This window comes from Microtus oregoni, unplaced genomic scaffold (genome assembly GCF_018167655.1).
Source record: "Microtus oregoni isolate MIOR12 unplaced genomic scaffold, Mior012 000027F_ref0000203, whole genome shotgun sequence".
NCBI lineage: Eukaryota > Metazoa > Chordata > Mammalia > Rodentia > Cricetidae > Microtus > Microtus oregoni.
The window spans coordinates 29,125,001-29,145,812 of NW_024543086.1; the positions used below are offsets into that span (position 1 = coordinate 29,125,001).

A 20,812-nucleotide genomic window follows, 5' to 3' on the forward strand; every position below is an offset into this window, starting at 1 on the left:
GGAGACCCTGTCTCTAAAAACCACAAAGAATAAGAAATAAAAAAGAAAGAAGAACAAATTTCCTGGCTTCTTAGCTAAAAGTGCAACAGTAGAATCAGAACTGAGATCCAGTTAAGTCTCATGTTGTCCCCCAAAGGCTCATGGTTGGAAGGGATTAAGCTAGCTCTCCTGAGCCAGTTCTCTGGAGTGTGAGTTAGCTGTGATGGCCCAGCAATCTCTCTCTTGCTCAGCAGTGCTGCTCCTGGTCCATTCTCAGTGCTCCCCTCTCTGGGACACAAGACCTACACCCTCACAACAACCGGCTGCCCAGTGACCACGTCTCCTGTTCTGGGTCAAAGGAGCTTAGTTTTCTGTTTCACCTTATCCGGTTTCTGTGTGTGTGTTTGTGTGTATAGGTGTGTGTGTGTTCAGATGTGTGTGCCTGTGTGTGTGCTTATGGAGGCCTGATTGATGTTATGGTCTTCCTCAATCTTTCTCTACTTATTTATTTGTTTATTTATGTACTTATTTATTTATTTGGTTTCTCGAGTCAGGGTTTCTCTGTGTAGCCCTCACTTTCCTGAAACTTGCTCTGTAGACCAGAGAGCCTCAAACTCACAGAGTCCCTTCTGCCTTTTCCTGCCAAGTGCTGGGATTAAGGGCATGCACCACCATGCCTTTAAAGTTTTTTATTTTTAGAGATTTATCTTTAAATAATTTTAAAAGACTTTTTCCGTTCAGAGATTTATTTTTATTTTATGTGATGAGTATTTTGTGTGTGTTATGTATGTACACATGTATGTATGTATGTATGTATATATTATGTAAGCATGCATGTATGTACACCACATATAAGCAGTGTTAGCAGAGGCCAGAAGAGGGAGACAGATTCCTCTGGAACCACAGTAATAGACAATTGTGAGCCATATGTGAGTGCTAGGAATTGAACCCAGGTCCACTGGGAAGAACAGGCAGTGTTTTAAACAGCTGAGCCATCTCTCTAGTACTCTTTAAAAGTATTTTTAGTTACATGTATGTATTTGGGCATGTGTATTTGAGTACAGGTGCCTACAGAGGACAGAGGCATAAGATCCCCTGTAGGGTGAATTCTAATTGATCTTAATAATAAAAACCTTGTTGCGGTAGATCCTTCCGCTCCTCCAGCCAATAGCCGCTGAGATACCAGCCCATTGGGGCGTGGTCTCTCTCTTTAGAAAAGCGGCCACTTCCCTCCTCTTTCTCTCTTTGCTTCCTTCTCAGGTTCCGGCGACTAGACTTCTTCTTGATTGCGCAGAGGGCTGTTGTCTGGGATGGTTATCTGTAAGTTTTTTCCCCTTTAAATAAATACCACTTTATTAATCATAATTCCAAACTGGTGTGGCATTGTTTGTGACTTACGCCTTCAAAACTTGGAGTGAGATATTGGGGTGAAAGCTGAAAGATCAGAGAAGCAGCGCAGCAGCCACTAGTTGACACATCTACATCCTCAGACACTCTGCAAGTCCAATGCCTGAGCTCCTGTTTCCTCCCGCCTTATTTTTCTCTCTCCACCCAGTCATATCCCTTCCTGTCTCCACCTCCCTCCCTAGTGCAGGAATTAAAGGTGTGAGTCAGCACTGCTAGGCTCTGTTTCTCTTTTAGACTGGAGCAACCTTGCATAGTCTATGGTGACCTTGAACTCACACAGATCTGTCTGGTCACTCGGTCACTCGAGTGCTGTGTGGCCTCTGTGGCTAACTAGTGTGGCTAGCTCCGCATTCTGATCTTCAGGCAAGCTTTCTTTGTTACAGCAGAAACAAAATCTCATCACGATCCCCTGGAGCTGGAGGTATGAATGGTTGTGAGCCACCCAGTGTGAGTGCAGGGAACCTAACTTGTTCGTCTGGAATAATAGCAAGTACTCTTTTTTTAAAAATTTATTTATTAAAGATTTCTGTCTCTTCCCCGCCACCGCCTCCCATTTCTCTCCCCCTCCCCCATTAAAGTCCCCCTCCCTCATCAGCCCAAAGAGCAATCAGGGTTCCCTGCCCTGTGGGAAGTCCAAGGACTGCCCAACTCCATCCAGGTCTAGTAAGGTGAGCATCCAAACTGCCTAGGCTCCCACAAAGCCAGTACGTGCAGTAGGATCAAAAACCCATTGCCATTGTTCTTGAGTTCTCAGTAGTCCTCATTGTCCGCTATGTTCAGCGAGTCCGGTTTTATCCCAGGCTTTTTCAGACCCAGGCCAGCTGGCCTTGGTGAGTTCCCAAAAGAACATCCCCATTGTCTCAGTGTGTGGGTGCACCCCTCGCAGTCCTAAGTTCCTTGCTCATGCTCTCTCTCCTTCTGCTCCTGATTTGGACCTAATAGCAAGTACTCTTAACCAATAAGCCCTTTCTCTTAGATTTTTGTTGTGAGCTGAGCCATCTCTCCAGCCCTAGTAAGCCATTTCTCTATCCTCAGATCTACCCAATTTTAAAAACAAGGTGGGTTTTTTGTTTGTGGTTTTTCTTTTCTTTTTTAGTTTGATGCCTCAGGATGAGGATGTAATAAATCACCCAAGGTCAGCTGCACCTGATCATTTCCAAACAGAGCAGAGAAGAACGCACTCCAGAGTCCTCTCCGGCTCTAGCTGTTGTTCGCAGCTCTAACAAAGCAAATGATTGTGCTTCACGCTTCTGCAGCCATTGGGACTGCTCATTTGAATGGCAGTCAGAGTGTTTCCAAAGGCTGCTGGTGATTATTTGGCACTAACAGATGCCTTACATTGAGAAGGCAGGTGAAAGAGTAGCTACTGGTCTTCTCAAAGGGAGTGAGGCAAGGCAAAGGTTTTCAAGGCAAGCTGTAATAATTACATAGGATTTTTTTTTGGTTTAGTTTTTGTTTTTTGAGACAAGGTTTCTCTGTGTAGCCCTGGCTGTCCTGGAACTCACTCTGGTCTTGAATTTACAGAGATCGTCCTGCCTCTGCCTCCTGAGTGCTGGGATTAAAGGTGTGTGCTTCCACTGCACAGCTACATAGGGTATAGTAAAACAATAATCCTTGGCCACTAAGGTTAGTAGCCATCAGGTATGGTGACACGCTGTAATCTTAGTACCCCGGAGAAAATAGAAAGATCTCAAATTTAAGAACAGGCTGGGCTCCCTAGTGAAACTTTGTTTTGAAAAATCCAAAGCAGAATGGATCATGGTGATATCCCAGCATCCAGCAGGCTGAGGCAGGAGGACTGCCACACAAAGAAGGCAATCCATGGCTACATAGCACAACCCTGTCTCAAGAAAACAAAAAGGGAAAAAAAAAAGAAAAGAAAAGACTAAGTAGGAGGCCCAAGAAGATGGAATCCCATGGTGGATTCCAGGCTGATCCCAAACTTGAGATGCCCCTGCCTCAGCATCCAGAGGACTGGCATAAAAACTTCTTTATGGGTCGGGGAAGAGGACTCAGCAGTCAAGAGCACTTGCAGGTGACCCCAGTTTGGGCGACTCATAACCATCTGTAATTCCAGATCCAGAGGACTCCATGTCCTCTTCTGGCCTCTAAGGACACCTGCACTCACGCACATATCCACACACAGACACACACAGACCACAGACCACAAACACGTATAATTAAAAATACATGCATACATACACACATGTGTTTAGCTCAGTGGGTTAAGTACATGGGGTGGGAAGTGTGAGGACCCAAGTTCTGATCTTTAGAACACACATGAAGCCAGCATGGTGGAGCTGCATCCCAAGGTTCCTGTAGTGGGATGGGAGGAAGGTTTTGCATCAGCCAGCCTGGTAGACACAGCTACAAGCAAGAGAGTTGCTTCAAGAGGGAGATGGTGAGTACTGTCACACACGGTTGTCCCCTCCCCTCCACACTTATGCCACAGTACACACACCCCACACTGCTTTGTGATACATATCAAAACATTCCCAGGCAAAACTTTTTGGTAGATCGCTGTCCAAAAATTAAAGAAGTCTCAAAAGAACCCAAGTCTTGGCCTCTGATGGACTGCTAACCCTACTAGACTGGTTAACCACTTCAACTAGTCTTTAGAGTGCCTCGTGGGCATGACGTTAGAGGAGATGAAGTGGGTTAGGAGTGGAATCTAAGGAGGGGAGGGAGGGTTCTCAGAAGCCCAGCTGAGTAGGTCCTGCAATGTTAAGTCATCCTCCAAGACCTTCCTCCATCTCCCTGCTTCTCGGATCTCAGCCCATCCCTCCAAAGCTTTGCTTGCTTGTGGGCATGAAAAGGCTAATGGGTCTGGAGCCAACTCCAGGTTGTCTCCTAGTTTTGCAGACTCCTTTTGGAGTTCAGCTGCTCTTAACTCTTCTTCTCAACACCCCAGGGAGCACCATGTTCTATTAGCTCGTTAGAATTTTTCAAAGTGGCTTCATTTTGATCTCCAGCATGCCTCTATTGTTCCCAATTAGGAGGGAAGCTGTATGGGGAAGTTTGCTTTTCTTTTTTAATCACTGACTTCTCTCCTTCTTTCCCCCACTGTAAACATCAGGCCCACAGCAAAGCGTGCTGAGAGCCATGTCCGTAATCTGAGGAGCTGAGAACCCCTCCCATCTGGTGTTGCTCACATCTGCTATGCACAAGACCCTGCAGGCACCATGGCACAGCAGCGAGTGCCTTTCACATGTGCTTCCTACCACATGAGTCTAAACACTAAACTGGGGCTGGTGAGGTGGCCCAGTGGCACTTGCCACCAAACCCAAGGAGCCCACATAGTAAAAGGAGAGAGACTCCTGCAAATTGTCCACTCATCTTCACATGCCCCGGGGGTTATAAGCATGTACACACACACACACACACACACACACACACACACACACACACACAATCAATCAATCAATGTAAAAATAACATTAAAGTAACAGTTGGGCTCGATGACACAGGCTTATAGCTTGAACTTGGGAGGCTTATGAGCTGGGCTCCAGAGTGGGTTTGAGATTAGTTTGGGCTACACAGTGACACCTGGTCTCCATCAAACAAAAGCATAAAAGTAGCATGTAAAGTAGATGGAGTCCTGAAGATGCCACTAAGGAGAAAACAGGCTAAAGTCGAAAGTGGAAAGAGGTAAGGGGTAAGAACAGAGCAGAGAAAAATGTAGAGATCAATAAAAATCAATTAAGAAAAAAAAGAAGAGACCCCTTATCAAGATGGTTCTGCAAGGAGCAGTTGCCGAGATGGAGCTGGACTGCGATGGACTATGGAAGAATGAAGGGAGGGGGCACTGAAAGGGAAGTAGTCTTCAGATCTCAATGCAGGTCCAACACCAGTGAGGAGGGGAGGGAAGAACAGGACCTGGGTGGGAGAGGAAACATCTATAATCAATAACAAGTCAAGCCTCACCCCTATCAGTACCCACCACAGAAAGAATTATTCTAAGAATTTTGGGCTTTGTCCCTGCCTACCTCATCTTGCTGTGTGATGAGACAACACTGGTTTTGAAGCCACAACCTCCTCTCTCCATCCCCCAAGTACTGAGTGTGCAGGTGTACACCATCTGTAATCTCAGGTGTGGGAGGCTGAGGTAGGAAGATTGTCATGAGTTTGAGGCCAGCCTGGGTCATATAAGTATGAGATTCTGTTTCAGAAGTCAAAACACAGAAACAAACTGATAACAAACAAAAATAAAAACAAACAAACCAGGGCTACATAGAGAAACCCTGTCTGAAAAAACCAAAACCAACCAACCAAACAACCAAATAAAGTGATTCTTGCTGTGGGAGCTACTTCCACTCCTTCAGCCAATAGCCTTTAAGATACCAGCCCACTTGGGCGTGGTCTCTTTTGTTTTAAAAAGCAGTAGTAGCGGTGGTGTGCTGGCTCTCGCTTCTGGCTCCGCTTCTGGCTACTAGACTCCTTTCCTGATCACACAGAGGGCTGTTGTCTAGGACGGTGATCTGTAAATTTTTCCCTTTAAATAAATAACCATTCTATTAATCACAATTCCAAACTGGCGGGGATTGTGACTTATGCCTTCATCTGGCACCCAACGTTTGGTTTTAGACCCCCCCAAGTGGTGCGGGAGAATTGTCTGTATTCTGTCAATCATGTTTTAAATAAATGCTGATTGGCCAGGCAGGAAGTATAGGTGGGTCAACCAGACAGGAAGCAGAGGCAGGGCGATGAGAACAGGAGAATTCTAGGAAGGTGGAAGCCCATTTCCCACACTCCTGCCCAGACCACCAAAGAAGCAGGATGTGACTTGCCCCACTGAAAAAAATACTGAGCCATGCGGTTGACATAGATATGAATGGGTTAATATAAGTTACAAGAGTTAATAAGAAGCCTGAGCTAATGGGCCAATCAGTTTATGATTAATGTAGAATTCTGTGTGGTTTTCTTTGGGGGCTTATTGGCTGTGGGAACTGGGCAGGACATAAACCCCAATAATCCCAGCCCTCGGGCTGGAGAGATGGCTCAGTGGTTAAGAGCATTGCCTGCTCTTCCAAAGGTTCTGAGTTCAATTCCCAGCAACCACATGGTGGCTCACAACCATCTGTAATGAGGTCTGGTGCCCTCTTCTGGCCTGCAGGCATACATGTAGAAAGAATATTGTATACATAATAAATAAATAAATATTTGAAAAAAAAAATAATCCCAGCCCTCATGTTACAGATTCTAACTAAGTTACAAGGAAGAAGCTCTTCCCGAGCTTGTCCATCTGTCTTTCCTCTGTTCCTTTCCCCTCTGGAACACTGCCCATCAGGGGCTTATTGGGCAGAACACACAGCAGCCTCTGCACATCTGGGACACATCAGAGGCTAAGATTGTCTTTAGGCATCTGAACTACTAACCTTTTTTCTAACTGCTCATTAGTACTTTTTAAAAATGTCAACAATGGAGCACAGATTTTGTTTGGCTTATAGAAATGTATTAAAATTGGTGACATTAGTAGTGTTTTGAGACAGAGCCCTGGCTGTCCTGGAACTTGATATGTAGACAAGGGTAGCCTTGAACTCACAGAGATCTGCTTACCTGTTTCCTGGAGGTTGGGATTATAGGCATGTGCTACCATGCAATGTTGACACTTAAACTTTAAAAAAGGTTTATATATTTAATTTGTGTATGTCTCTGTTTGTGCATGTGTGTGCTGGTGCATGCACCTGTGTGTACTGCAGGACAGGTGCCAGCTGTCTTTTATTAGAACTCTTTCCCACTCCTTTGAGACAAGAACTCTCCTCTAGCTGAGGCCCGTGTTTTCTCAACCTGGCTGTAAAACTGCAGGTCCCAGATGGTGCTATAATCTACACTGGATATCCAACTTGCTATGTGGGCACTAGGATTTCAACTCCACTTCTCATGATGGCCCAGAAAGTGTTCTTATCCACCGAGGCATCTTTCCAGGCTTACTATATAAGATTCTGTTCACATGGTATTTATCCAGGCTGGAACAAGCAAGCCACACAAACCCTTAAGTTTCCAGGATTGGTATGGATCCAATCATGTATTTATTTAGACTTTTTGAGATGGGGTTTCTCTGTTAACCCTGGTTGTCCCGGAACTTACTCTGAAGACCAGGCTGGCTTCAGACTCACAGAGATTCTCCTACGTCTGCCACCAGAGTGCTGGGATTAGAGGTATGTGCCACCACCGCTTGGCTCAATCATGTATTTTTAAAAATGCATTTATATGTATGGGTGTTTTGTCTACGTGTGTATCTGTGCACCATGTGTGTGCCTGGTGCCCATGAGGCCAGGCAAGTGCACTGGATCCCCTGGGACTTGAGTTACAGATGGTTGGTTGTGAACCTCCACGTAGGTGCTGGAAATCAAACCCAGGTCCTTTGGAAGAATAGCCAGTGCAACTGCTGAAACATCTTCCGCACCTCATCATGCAGTTTTATGACAAGGTTGCTACAGTGTAGTTCATGTCGGCCTTGGATTCGCTACCTTCTACATCCCAGGTAGCTGTGACTATAGACACTCTGCCCAGCTTCAATTAAAATTTTTATTTTTGAGACAGGATCTTGCTATGTACCCCAGGCTGGCTTTCCACTTTAGACCCTCTTGTCCTAGCTTCATAAATGGTGGTACTATTGGCATGTACCACAATGACACTCAATCTTGAATCCTTAACCCTGACATTACAGGATTATATAGGATATGACGTATGTGCATAAGTCATCAATCTAAGGCCCTACACATTTTCTGGAGGATGGTAAAGGCTCATTTCTTTTCATGGATATATACTGGGTTGCTGTTTTACTTTGTTTTTTTTTTTTTTTTTTTTAATATTTATTTATTTATTATGTATACAATGTTCTGTCTGTGTGTATGTCTGCAGGCCAGAAGAGGGCACCAGACCTCATTCCAGATGGTTGTGAGCCACCATGTGGTTGCTGGGAATTGAACTCAGGACCTTTGGAAGAGCAGGCAATGCTCTTAACCACTGAGCCATCTCTCCAGCCCTTTACTTTGTTTTTGAGACAGGGTTTCTCTATGTAACCCTAGAGGTGAGACTGGCTTCAAACTCAGAGATTTGTCTACCTCTCTTCTAGAGTGCTGGGATTAAAGGCACGCGTCACCACAACCAGCTAGGATGGCTTTTACTGACGTAACATAATGCCCCCAAACAATCTTTCTTTCAAGCCTCTTTCTTTAATCCCAGATGTCAAAGCATAACTGGTAGTCATATTTGACTGGCTCCTCCCTCTGTCTTCCTTTCTGTCAGTCACTACCACCCTCCAGTTACAGGCTATGGTCTACCTTCCCTGTTGACTCTAAGTGTGGAAGGGACACAGCTCTCATCTCGTCCGTCTCCTGTCACACGGCACAGCCCACAAACAGAGGGTCCCTAAATGGCTACTGTACTTTCTGCTTGATGCCCTAAGCCTGCTCACGTTGTGCAACTGTCACCTGGATGGGAGATTTCCTCTATAAATAGGCAGTCTCTGTTTCAGGTGCGGTTTGCTGTGATCTACCACCCCACTGCTCCACCCAAGGTTCTTAGAGACAGAGGGCCAGAGAGGTGTTCAAATCCCTCGCCACAATACCCGCGGTCCTCAGAGGAACCAACAAGGTGGGGGTCATTTCTTCCCCCTCAACGTCCCTGACCGCTATTCACAGGGAACCCTGACTAGGAATTTGCTTGTCCTCCGGGCTGTTCTGTCTGCTCTTTCCATTTCTTTCAGTGATCAAGTCGCACATGGCTCAGCAGTGCTTCCACAGTGAATATTTTGACAGTCTGCTGCATGCTTGCAAACCTTGCCACCTTCGATGTTCCAACCCTCCTGTACCCTGTCAGCCTTACTGCAACCCAAGTAAGTGAGACTCTTCATTAAGTGCTTCTTGTTGGGAGGCATTCGTGATATCGTGATAGTGCCTGTTTATCTACCAGAGAATAAAAGCTATGGAGAGGGTGGGGAGATTTTTCCCCCCTGAATCAAAATCAGAAATCAAGCAATGATTTAAATGTCTCATGGAGCAAAAGAATTATTCAAAACCAAACTCAACTTTATCTGGCACCAATAGTGAGGAAGATTTCATCAAGCCTTAATTAATGGTATTTAGAATTTAAAGTCAATGTTGGTGAAGTCAGGGATGGGCAATACCGGCTTCTAACTCACTGGTTCTCAACTTTCCTAATGCTTCAACACTTTAATACAATTCCTCATGGTGTGCTGAGCCCAACCATAAGATTATTTTGTAGCTACTTTATAACTGTAATTTTGCTAGTTATGAATCCTAATGTCAATATCTAATATGTAAGCTCTGTGAAAGAGTTATTCAACAACCCCAAGTGGTCTCGAACCACACAAATTTAAGATTAGCCTGGACTACACAGTGAATTCCTCAGCAGCTTGGGTTAAAGTGACATTCTGTCTCAAAAACAACAGAAGGAGCCATGCTGTAGAGGACCTGGTAGAGGGCCTGGCTGGCACACAGCGCTGGCCTCTGACCCCAGCAGTGCATATGGTCACAGTGCTGCGGTTCTGTAATCCCAGCACTTACATAGGAAGTGGAGACTCATGAGTCAGAGGCCAGCCTGGGCTACATGAGATTTGGTCTCAATAAACACCCCCCACCAAGTAAGGTATTCATGAATATGCAATAGGGGAGTGTTGGAAAATTCATACTTGATGTGAATGATGAACTCTGGCTTCGTGTCTCTTTGACAAATCTTTTACTAAAGGCATGACCAGCTCGATGAAAGGGATACATATTGTTCTCTGGACCTTCTTGGGCTTGACCTTGACTGTTTCTCTGGCTCTTTTTACACTCACATTCTTGCTGAGGAAGATGAACTCTGACGCACTGAAGGACAAACTTCAAAACCCAGGTCAGTCTGATGGTGACTCTGAAATCTATTTCTGTAGGGGTGGTTCTTCCAAGTTTCATTTCCTTTTCCTTTTTTAACGTTGGCCTTTTTTTTTTTTCCTTTTTGGTTACAGCACTTTCAAATGTGTTAGTGGACAGTTGAAATTTTGAGCTGGGTGTGGTGGCAGATGCCTGTCATCTTAGCACCTGGGTAGTGTAGGCAGGAGGATCAGGGAGTCAAAGTCATCTTCAGTTACATGTTGACTTTGAGGTCAGATTGGGCTACATGAGACCATGTCTAAAAACAAAATATAAAAACAGCCGCCACTGCCCTCCCAAACAAACAAACAACAGAGAAATCCTGGCATTGGCAGTTACTTTGCCGCTCTCCTTCAGATGCCCACGTCCCCCCAGTTCTTCTCTTGGTAATTGCTCTGGAGGCTTCCTTGGAAAGTGTTTTTGACCGAAGTTAGCACACTGATGAGATACTCTGCTCTCGCACACTGAGAGCCAGGCACTCTCAGGCTAGGTGTATTTGGCAAGATCCCTGGTCATGCTTTTAACGCAATTAAAAGCACTGTGAACATTTTACTGCCTAAAATACTAGAAATGAATAACCAGTTGCTCCTGGTTTCACTAGCCATCTCAAAAATAATTACTAGGGAACAGTGTACCAATCTCAGAGAAGCAAATACTCCACCCGAGAACCTCTCAGCTAAAACTTTTTATAGCACCGTTCCCCACGATCTGATTCTCAGACACATAGAGGCCATTGACCCACATCTTTTAATTAACTATTATTTCTTTTGGTGTGTGTGGTGCCTGCATGTGAGTGTGCACTTGCTTGTGAGGTTGGAGCAGGGCATCAGGTGTCTTCTTCTATTGCTTTTCACATTGTTGCCACAAGATAGGCTCTCTGGCCAGATGGTGGTGGCATATGTCTTTAGTCCCTCCCAGCATTTGGGAGGCAGAGGCAAGCAAATCTCTGTGAGTTTGAGGCTAGCCTAGTCTACAAGAGCTAGTTCCAGGGCAGGCACCAAAGCTACAGAAACCCTGTCTCAAAAAAAAAAAAAAAGACAGGCTCTTTCAATGGACTGAATTATGTTGTTGCAGCTATGATATCATCTCTGCCATTAGGAGGTTACAGGCATGTACTTGTTACCAGAGTATTAGAGATTTAAACTCAGGTCCTCTGACTTGCAAGTTCTTATACCACTAAGCCATCTTCTGAGCCCTTGTCCTGCTTCTTTATGCATTTGGTTTCTGTGTACAAAGTGCAAAGCATCTACCCCAGTGCTCTCCAGTGCAGGTGGAGCGGTGGGTAATTCACTCTGTCCTCCATGTGGTCAGTAGGTAAGAGACTGAATTTTAATTGTTTTTAGTTATATGTATATGTGTGTGTCTGAGAGTGGCTTTATGTATGTGAGTGTGTGTGTATATATACATACACACACATATATCTATATGTGTATATATCCAGGCACTCCTCTGCATGTCAGAGCAGGGCACCAGACCCCATTGTAGTAGGAGTTATAGGTGGTTGCTAGGGAAGCAATCCTGGCTCTTAACCACCGAGTCAGCTCTTCAGCTATAAATTTTTTTTTTTTTTTTGGACAGGGTTTTTCTGTGTAGCCCTGGCTGTCCTGGAACTAAAATTGTAGATCAGGTTGGCCTTGAACCCAGGGATATGCCTGTTTCTGGGATTCAAGGCATGTGCCACCACTGCCCGTCAAAAATTTTTTTTTTGGTTTTTCGAGACAGGGTTTCTCTGTAGCTTTGGTGCCCGTCCCGGAACTAGCTCTAGTAGACCAGGCTGGCCTTGAACTCCCAGAGATCCGCCTGCCTCTGCCTCCCTGGGATTAAAGGCGTGCGCCGCCACCGCCCGGCCCATCAAAATTTTTTAACATACAAACTGCACATATGTAAAGTACATGATACAATGTTCTGACTACAGACACATAGGGAAACTGTGAAACAACATATCCAGGAAGCTGGAGAGATGGCTCAGAGGTTAAGAGCACTGGCTGCTCTTCCAGAGGTCCCGAGTTCAATTCCCAGCAACCACATGGTGGCTCACAACCATCTGTACTGAGATCTGGCACCCTCCTCTGGTGTGTGGGCATACATCAAGGCAGAATGTTGTATACATAATAAATAAATCTTTAAAAAAACAAACAAAAAACCCCCCAACATATCCACATCTTTACAGAGTTGACTGTTTTGGGTGATGGGCCGGCCCTCAGCACTCTTCTGGGTGGTGGGGCTGGCTGGACCCTATGCTCTGCTGCTCGCAGCACCATGTCACCTGGTCATCTAGACACAGGCTGACTCATCCTCATCTGCTGGAACTGCAGCTCTGGCCTTCTGAGCCTCTGCTTCTCTTTTCTCTACCTCCTTGCATCTGCTAACCACCATCCTGTGGTTCTGTAAGCAGCATCTTTTTTTTTTTTTGTTTTTGTTTTACGAGACAGGGTTTCTCTGTGGTTTTGGAGCCTGTCCTGGAACTAGCTCTTGTAGACCAGGCTGGTCTCGAACTCTCAGAGATCCGCCTGCCTCTGCCTCCCGAGTGCTGGGGTTAAAGGCATGCGCCACCACCACCCAGCTCACACCCAATTTTTTGATGTGGGTTCTGAGAATCTGAACTCAAGCTTGTGTAAAAAGTCCTTTTTTTGTTTGTTTTTCAAGGCAAGGTTTTCCAGTGTAGCCCTGACTGTCCTGTCAGCTCTGTTGACCTGGCTGGTCTTGAACTCAGAGATTAGCCTGCTTGATGCCAGCACCTGAGATTAAAGTCATGCACCACCAGCACCAGGCACAATAAGTGCTTTTGAAAACTCATTCTGCACAGATGTGCAGTGGAGACAAACTGGGAATTAATCTATGGGATCGAAGGAAATTTATTTTCAAATCAATTATCCAGGAGTGTGACCCTCACCTGTAACATCAGTTCCCTGGAGGCTGAAGCAAGCAGAAGGGTCACCAACAGTCTGAGGCCACAGGCTGGAGAGATGGCTCAGTGGCTAAGAGCACTTGCTGCTTTTACAGAGGATCACAGTTTGGTTTCCAGCATCCACATGGCAGCTCACAACCTTTTGTAACTTCAGTTCCAGGGAACTCAGGAGTATACATGGTACATATATACTCACATTCATTATAGAATAAAATGAGGAGGCCAGCCTGGGCTACAGAGAGTTCTAGGCTAACTTGGGCTACAGAACAAGATCCTGTCCCCCTCCCTCCACAAATTAATGTACTGAAAAATACTCCATAAGATGTCATGTCAAAAAAACTAGGCCACAGAACACACCTGAAGGATGGAGGTACTTACCACCAAGCATGTGAGGCTGAGTTGGATCCACTCCCATAAGTGGTTGTGATGTTCACAGGTGCACTGTGATGTGACTCCTCCCACCACAATAGATTAGCTAAAAAAATTCCTTCTATATTCTTCCCCCATCTTATATTAGAATTGAACTCAGGGCCTTTCTTGAATATGCTGGCTCCAAACTCTCTCTGCCTTAGTTCCCTGAGTGGCTGGGATTACAGGTGTGTCACCTTTGCTTCTGTATTCCGAAGCGTCACTCAGAGGCTGACTCTGACGCGCTGTGACATATGCTAATTTCCTGTGGAAGATGAGGTCAAAGCCTCAGAACTTGCAAAAGCCAAGTGGATAATAGGTATATGGACTGACCCTGTTTGTGGCTTTGCCAACAAGGGTACTCTCCACCTGTTTGGAGATAGCAGGGGCTGTCTTTGAATCCAGCCCATTGTCTCTGTGTCCCTTCTGTTGTCTTTATAGAGTCCGTATAATCTCATGTGAAATCTGAGTTTTAAATGTGGTTAACATAAGACAAGATGTAAAAAGTCCATATACCCAAAACAGCCATCTGCCTCAGGGCCATGCACGCTGTGACAGTATCGCTGACCTTCAGGTGAATGCCTGTGTCTGTACCATCAGGATCCGTTCTGCCGGACATGGCCAATTCTGACCTGATGAAGAGCAGGGCTGATGACGTAAGGATTTTTCCCCGAAGCCTGGAGTATACGGTGGAGGAATGCACCTGTGAGGACTGTGCTGAGAGCATCCCGAAGGTTGATTCTGACCACTTCCCACTTCCAGCCATGGAGGAGGGCGCAACCATTCTCGTCACCACGAAAACAAGTGACTATGGCAAGAATATGCCAACTGCTTCGGAAAGTGTCACTGGGATGGAGAAACCAATTCATTCTAGAGAATGAACCTCTGTCTGGTACAGAGCCACTTTGCGAGCCTGTCAGAGGGAGAGATGAGGCTTTTCATGTCTTTAGGATGTTTATCAGCTGGGATATAGCCTATCGTCCTTTAATAAACTCTTTACATTAGATTCATTCCCCCATCTTATCATTGGGAGTTTAACTGTGGAAGATTCCTTGGTTTTGACTGAAGTTTCATCTCTCTCTTAAAAAACAAACAAAACAAAACAAAAAACCCCTCTATAGGCCCTAGAGTGTCATGTTTCTATGGAGTCACCCACGATGTGGTGTATTTCAAGACAAACTGGGTTCTCTTGACGGCCAAAGGAAGCAAGGTTATCCCATGTTTTTTGGTAAACAGGAGAAGCCTGCAGTGCACAGGTTCTCTAGGTCCCCAGCTTACGGCAGCAGCAGACATTAGTATGCTTACACAAACCATGTGCCACGGCTAACTGCGACAAGCAGGAACCTGTTACTGTTTTCGGCTCAAGCGCAGTGTATGATCACTTATGTAGGCTTAATGGTGCCAGAGACTGCTTCAAGTCCTTTCACACAGACAAAATCCTATAAGGAAGACAGACAATTATTATCTCCATCCTACAGTTGCTGACAGGGCTGAGAATGTACTTTAGTGGTGGAATACTTGCCTACTATATTCAAGGTCCCAGGTTAAGCTTCCAGCTTACACCACACACACACACACACACACACACACACACACACACACACACACACAGAGGTGGGGGAGGGAGACAGACACTGAATCAGAGCAGGGTAAAAGCTAGTGAGTTATTCTGTGGAACTGTCACAGGACATTTGTATAAATGTATAAAGGACTACAGTGTGTCTTCCTTTATAAGCTAGCCTTGAGCTCCTGATTCTCCTGTTCCAGCCTCCAGCATGGAGGTACAGATGCATGACCTTCCCCCACCCCCATCCGTGTGCCTGCTGTGGAGGCTGGAAAGCTCAATATGAAGAGGATAGCATCTGCTGAGAGCTTTCTGGTTGTGCCCTTGCAGATGGAAGAAGATTAGTTAAAGCCATGTGAAATTTCACCAGGACTTAAGTCCACTGGAGAAGGGGAAGTTCCAAGACTCTTTTCCCATTGTATCACTGAGAATCAAATCCAGGGCCTCACACTTGTGTTTGCCCACTGAGCTACATCCTCTAGCTAGCTCTTTATTATTTTTATATTTCTGACAGAGAGTGACTCTAAGTTACCCAGGCTGGATGACTCCAGCCTCAGGCTCATACCCAACAGGAGGAAAATAGTGTTTCAAGTCCGGCTTTTTATTTTCATTTTTTTTTTCAAAACAGTGTTTCTCTATGTAACAGCCCTCTGTCCTGGAACTTGTTCTGTAGACCAGGCTGGCTGGTCTACAGAACTCACAGAAACTGCCCTGCCTCTGCCTCCCGAGTGCTGGAATTAAAGGCATGCGCTATCACCGCTTGGCTCAAACCCTGAACTTCCCCGATGCTGTGAACATAATACTTGTGTTCTCACAGCACTCAGCCTTCCTCGCTCACTGTCACCTGCAGTGTCACTGGACACCGATCACACTCCCCTAATGGCACCCTGTCGCTGCCAACGCACCTCCCGAATGGCACCCTATCGCGGCCATTCTCCCCAGCCCCATTACAATCCACTCTCATTCTAGAAAGTTGACTTCTCTTTGAGACAAGTTCCCTCTGAGTCTCCACCTGATGAGTGCTGGGGTTAAAGCAAGTGCAAGTGAAGTTTTCTTTAATAATTTATTTATTTTCCTTTCACGTGCATTGCTGTTTTGCCTGCATGTACGTCTTTGTGAGGGTGTTGTCCCCTGGAACTGGGTTTACAACAGCTGTGAGCCGCCACATGGTGCTGGGAACTGAACCCAGGTCCTCTGAGAGAGCAGCAGCCACTGCTCTTAACCGCCAAGCCATCTCCCCAGCCCGTGAAGTTTTCTTTTTTTTTTTTAATTGTTTTTATTGAGCTATACATTTTTCTCCAGTCCCCTCCCTTCGTCCCCTCTCCACTTCTACCCTCTCCGGTGACCCCCCCCCCCCCACGCTCCCAATTTACTCAGGAGATTTTGCCGTGAAGTTTTCTTAAAGTCCATTTCTGATTGCATCGCTCAGTTTAAAGTCTTGCCATGGCCTTCTCTTCTCCCATTCAGCAACAGGCAGGCAGTCTGAAAGCAAACGTTCCTGCCTACAAAAGGGTTCCCCTATCTTAAAAGATCCTCCTTCTCAACCCCGCTTCTCACTCACCCTGTGCTCCAACCAACCCTTACTGGTAAGGAATTTGACCTGTTCCTTCTGGAACTGCTTATCTTCTACGTTGGCCCATCAGACACAGTCTCTCTGACGTTGGAGATTGAACCTAGGGCCTTATCCACGATACATCTGAAAGTAAGGAACGTGCTCTACCAAGGCTCTTCTCGGCCTTGAATGCTGGGATTAAAGCCTGTGCCACCAGGCTCTGCAGTCCACTACTCTCCGCCTCCCCCCGCAACTCTTTCGCATCACTATTCCAGGCTCTCAGTGTGATTATCCGCATCCTTGTCCCGAATACAATTTAGACTGATGTCTTCTTCCTGGCTCGGGGATGGGGAGGCGTTTATCTCGTCACGTCCCGGGTCTTCACCCCGCCTCCCTTGGGCCTCGACTCGTGAGGGTATTTTGGTTCCGGGTCGGGAGGCGGGCCCTCGGAGGGTCCGTGCTTCCGGGGCGGGGCCAGCGGGCGGGGCGCGCTCACCCGGCCTGTGTGGAGCTCGGCGGCTGCAGACGCGGCGGTGGCGGCGGCGGCACGGCAGACAGCGGCCCCGGGAGCGGCAACATGAGCGGTGAGTGGCGGCGCCGCCGCTGTCACCCGCCCGGTGGTGCCGCTGCAGCCGCACGCTCCGGGCCCTGTGTCCCCACACCCTTCGGACTCCCGCGGGGTCGTTCGCAGGCTCCGGAGCCCTGGCCCTGGGTCTTCTGCACACTTTCCCTGGGCTGGCGCTCCTGTCCCTTCGCCCCTTCATTGACAGCCAACTCCTAGAGCAGAGCTTGCTCCTTAGTCCCTCCCAGACTCTCCCAGCCCGCTGATCCCCTTGGCAGGTTTCCACACCCCGGACTCTCAGCTCTCTAGTGCGTGCCTCAGCCCCTCTTCTTCTGTCACCCTCTGGGACCCAGCTCCAGTTACCGGCCCCTGGTTTTCAGTCATTCTCCGGTCCAATGACTACTCTTTCTCCAAGGCAAAGAGCCTCTCTCCACCGTGGGTTTGCTGGCCCGAACCCCTGTCCACAGCAAACCGGAGCAGCCGCTCCAGGTCTCCTGAGGGCGTGTTGCGGCCGCTTTGTCTTCCGTCCTTCTTATTCCCAGTACCTAGGTCCTCAGAGCCGACCCATTAGTCTCGCAGCTTAACTCTCCCGACTGTGCCTTTTGTATTTGGGCAGTGGTTCATGCTCCAGCTCTCTCCATTTCTTCCCCCAGTTCATCGTTTGAGGTCTCTGGTTGTGTCCTAAAACCCTTCCCTTCTTGCCCAATGCTGAACCTGCATGGGACTGATGCCTTGCCCAAGCCAGTACCACGAGCGGGGGAGGTGGTGCGGGTCGAGAGGCTGGAAGTCAGAGGGAGATGGGTGTGGACGGCACGTGCTCAGTGATACCGAAGTTTAGTCCCCCGAGTCTGAGTCTGTCCCCATCCTTGCTTCCCTCTGAAGTCCTGCTGCAGTTTGGTGCTAAGTCATTCCTGGGTGTTGTATGGAGAGATGGGAGTGACTCGGAAAGCGTCGTCTCGGCTGTTGACTCTCTTGCTGGACACAGGGATCTGTATTCCCGCAGTTTTGCTCACTGTGTAGTTGAATTTTAGAGCCCCCACTCCTTGTCCCTTCCTGGCCTTTCATTCAGATGTTTCAGGGGCGGACTGGGTGTTGGGGTAAAGGAGAGTCTTTAGTTTTAGCTTTGAAGTTATTTGTGTGCATTTGTAAAAGGATGTTAGATCCTTTTTGTTCTCCAAGAGCAAGGTTTATGATAAGAACTAGTGGTCTTATTGCGGGCTGCTGGAGGGGTTTTCCTGGTGGAGGAACTTTACTTGATCTGCCAAAGCAAATCATTGGGTCTAATTAAGGTTTCAGGTCCTTGAATGTTAATGATACACAGCAAAGATGTGAGCTGGCACTCACCAAGAGGGGATGGAGCCCAACATATTGGATTCAAATCCTGGTTCTATCACATAAAGCTGTATAATTTTAGCTAATTAATTTAGTGTGTGTATGCACGTGTGTGGGTGTACAGGTGTGTTTGCCTGTGCACATGTGTAGGAGGGCCAGAAATCGACTTTGGATGTTTCGCTCTTGCTTTCTTCCTGTTTGTTGATTGGTCCCAGAGCTCACCATTCCAGCTAGACTGTCTGGTCCTAGAGTCTCAGCAGTTCTCCTGTCTCTGCCCCAGTCCACCAGTGCTGAACTTGGAAGCACACTCTACATGCCAGGCTTTACCCATGGGGCTGGGAATCCTGACTCAGGCCCCCATGCTTTCTTGACTGAGTCGTCCCTCCAGCCAGTGTATGTTAGGGATAGCATCTGCCTCCTAGACTAGTAATGGCTGGAGGTTGCTCATTGTTAGTGTTGCCATAAAGGTGGAGTGGGGATTGTGGACAGGTCTGCTTCCTGGCCCGTCTGGGACAACAGTGGGAACCAGGCACTCTGAAATTCTTGGTGATGCTGAGGGTGAGCCCAGAGCCTCGTACGTGCTGAGCCCCCGTCCTCCCACTGAAGTCGCCTTAGTCCTCACCTTTTCCTTTCAATGTGACCAGAAGGCCTGCCCTGCCTCAGATTCTACCGAGAAAATGCTTGTGCTTTCATTGGAGGAGGGACTGAGATTGAGAAACCAAAGGAAATTGATCAGTTTATCTTTCAAGGAGACACTTAGTGTCAAACTCGTCAAACTCAGACACAAGTTTTTGCAGCCAACTGATAACCTGAGTTATAACCCTGGGCCCCAGGTGGTGGAAGGAGAGACCTGACTCCCGCAGGTTGTCCTCCGACCTCCACAGAAACACTGTGGCATACTGTGTACACATTAAATAAATAAATAAAAATGTAATAGAAATTCAAGAAAAGTTTCAGGAAGTTAAAAAAATCATTAAGTCTAAAGCCAAATAAATCACATGCAAAAGGAGACTGCAACAGGGGCCTCCTGCAGGCCGCATCCGGGTTGTCCTACTGCGTGTTTCCTAGAGATCCTTTGCTTTTGTTGTTTGTAACTAAGTGCAATGTCGAGGGTCCATAGCCGTATCCTAGCCTGGATTTGAAGTTCGTTCTGTTTTGAAATATTGTCATTGATTCAGTAGCGATCCATTGAGGGCGGGAGGGAGAGTCTGGAGGTCAAACCCAGGCCCTAACCTGCTAACCATGTGCTCCATACTGTATCCAAGCTCGGAGTATTTTTGTTTCTAGAAGACTGTGGTTGAAAGTGGCCCCGCCCCATGCCGTGGGATTGATGATTGATGCATGTTGAATTTTTAAGTGCCGGAGGAATTTCCTTCTCTTTTCAAGGAGAATTTTCATGCCAGGTGTGTGTTAGTGGCTCATGTCTGTAATTGCAGCCCTCCCAGCACTCAAGAGGCAGAGGCAGGAGGATTACTACAAGCTTTAAACCAGCCAGGTCTATAGATCAAGTTCTAGGTTAGCCTGCGATACATGGTGTAATGAAAAAGAAAAACAAAGGATATTAAGACATTGCGATGTATAATTGTTTATGAGCTCTGCTGTCACCCTGCTTTGGTAGTTGCTCCTGGTGACTGGTTCATCTGTACCCCTTACTGCTTATCCCCTCCTGAGTGCCATGCCATTTCATCTGCAGATACTATATATATATATTCTCATATCATGTTAAAAAGGAATTCATTTTGTGATCCTATAAGAAACCAGTGATACCTCAATAGCACCAGCTGTCTAATGTTCAAATGTATAATTGATTGTTTTATGTTGTAATTTTAAACCCAGATCTAAGGGTGGCTTGTCTTTTAAATAATTTAGATCTCTTTGGAAAAAATTTTGTTTTTGTTTTTTTTTTCTTTTCTTTTGGCTTTTTTCAGATAGGGTTTCTCTGTGCAGTAGCTCTGGCTGTTCTGGAACTCATTTTGTAGACCAGGCTGGTCTTGAACTCACAGAGATCCACCTACCTCTGTTTCCCAAGTACTGGGATTAAAGGTGTGTGCCACCACCGCTGCTTGGTGCAAAGGAGATGTTAAAAGTTTATTTTATTACTGTGACAGAATTGTACAGATCTCACTGTGGTCAGTATTAGAAAGTTTTCATTGTTTTAGAAAGAAATCCCGAGCCATTAGCAATCCCTTTTTGTCCCCCTCCCCACAGTGTCAGACAGTTAATC

The 20,812-nt window shown here is 46.6% G+C and overlaps 2 protein-coding genes across 3 annotated transcripts in view; both read left to right on the plus strand.

Annotated features, from left to right (window-relative positions):
- Nucleotides 1-8,898: 8,898 nt before the first annotated feature.
- Nucleotides 8,899-14,570, plus strand: Tnfrsf17 (TNF receptor superfamily member 17). The gene is made up of 3 exons (XM_041676631.1): nt 8,899-9,226; nt 10,099-10,245; nt 14,179-14,570. The coding sequence occupies exons 1-3, from the start codon at nt 9,112-9,114 to the stop codon at nt 14,457-14,459; spliced, it is 543 nt and encodes a 180-aa protein (XP_041532565.1). The 5' UTR covers nt 8,899-9,111; the 3' UTR covers nt 14,460-14,570.
- A 2,399-nt stretch (nt 14,571-16,969) lies between these two features.
- Snx29 (sorting nexin 29) overlaps nt 16,970-20,812 on the plus strand; it is a 412,124-nt gene continuing 408,281 nt past the window's right edge. For both annotated transcript variants that reach the window (XM_041676439.1, XM_041676440.1), the window contains exon 1: nt 16,970-17,278. In XM_041676439.1, the coding sequence (XP_041532373.1) occupies nt 17,041-17,278 (238 nt within the window). In that variant the 5' untranslated portion in view covers nt 16,970-17,040. The remainder of the gene's footprint in view (nt 17,279-20,812) is intronic.

Excerpts from the sequence above, each read along its gene's own strand:
- Tnfrsf17 (XM_041676631.1), top strand. The coding sequence starts at position 9,112 with ATGGCTCAGCAGTGCTTCCACAGTGAATATTTTGACAGTCTGCTGCAT. Across the intron at positions 9,227-10,098 it reads TCAGCCTTACTGCAACCCAA|GCATGACCAGCTCGATGAAA; the intron begins GTAAGTGAGACT and ends CTTTTACTAAAG. Across the intron at positions 10,246-14,178 it reads GGACAAACTTCAAAACCCAG|GATCCGTTCTGCCGGACATG; the intron begins GTCAGTCTGATG and ends CTGTACCATCAG.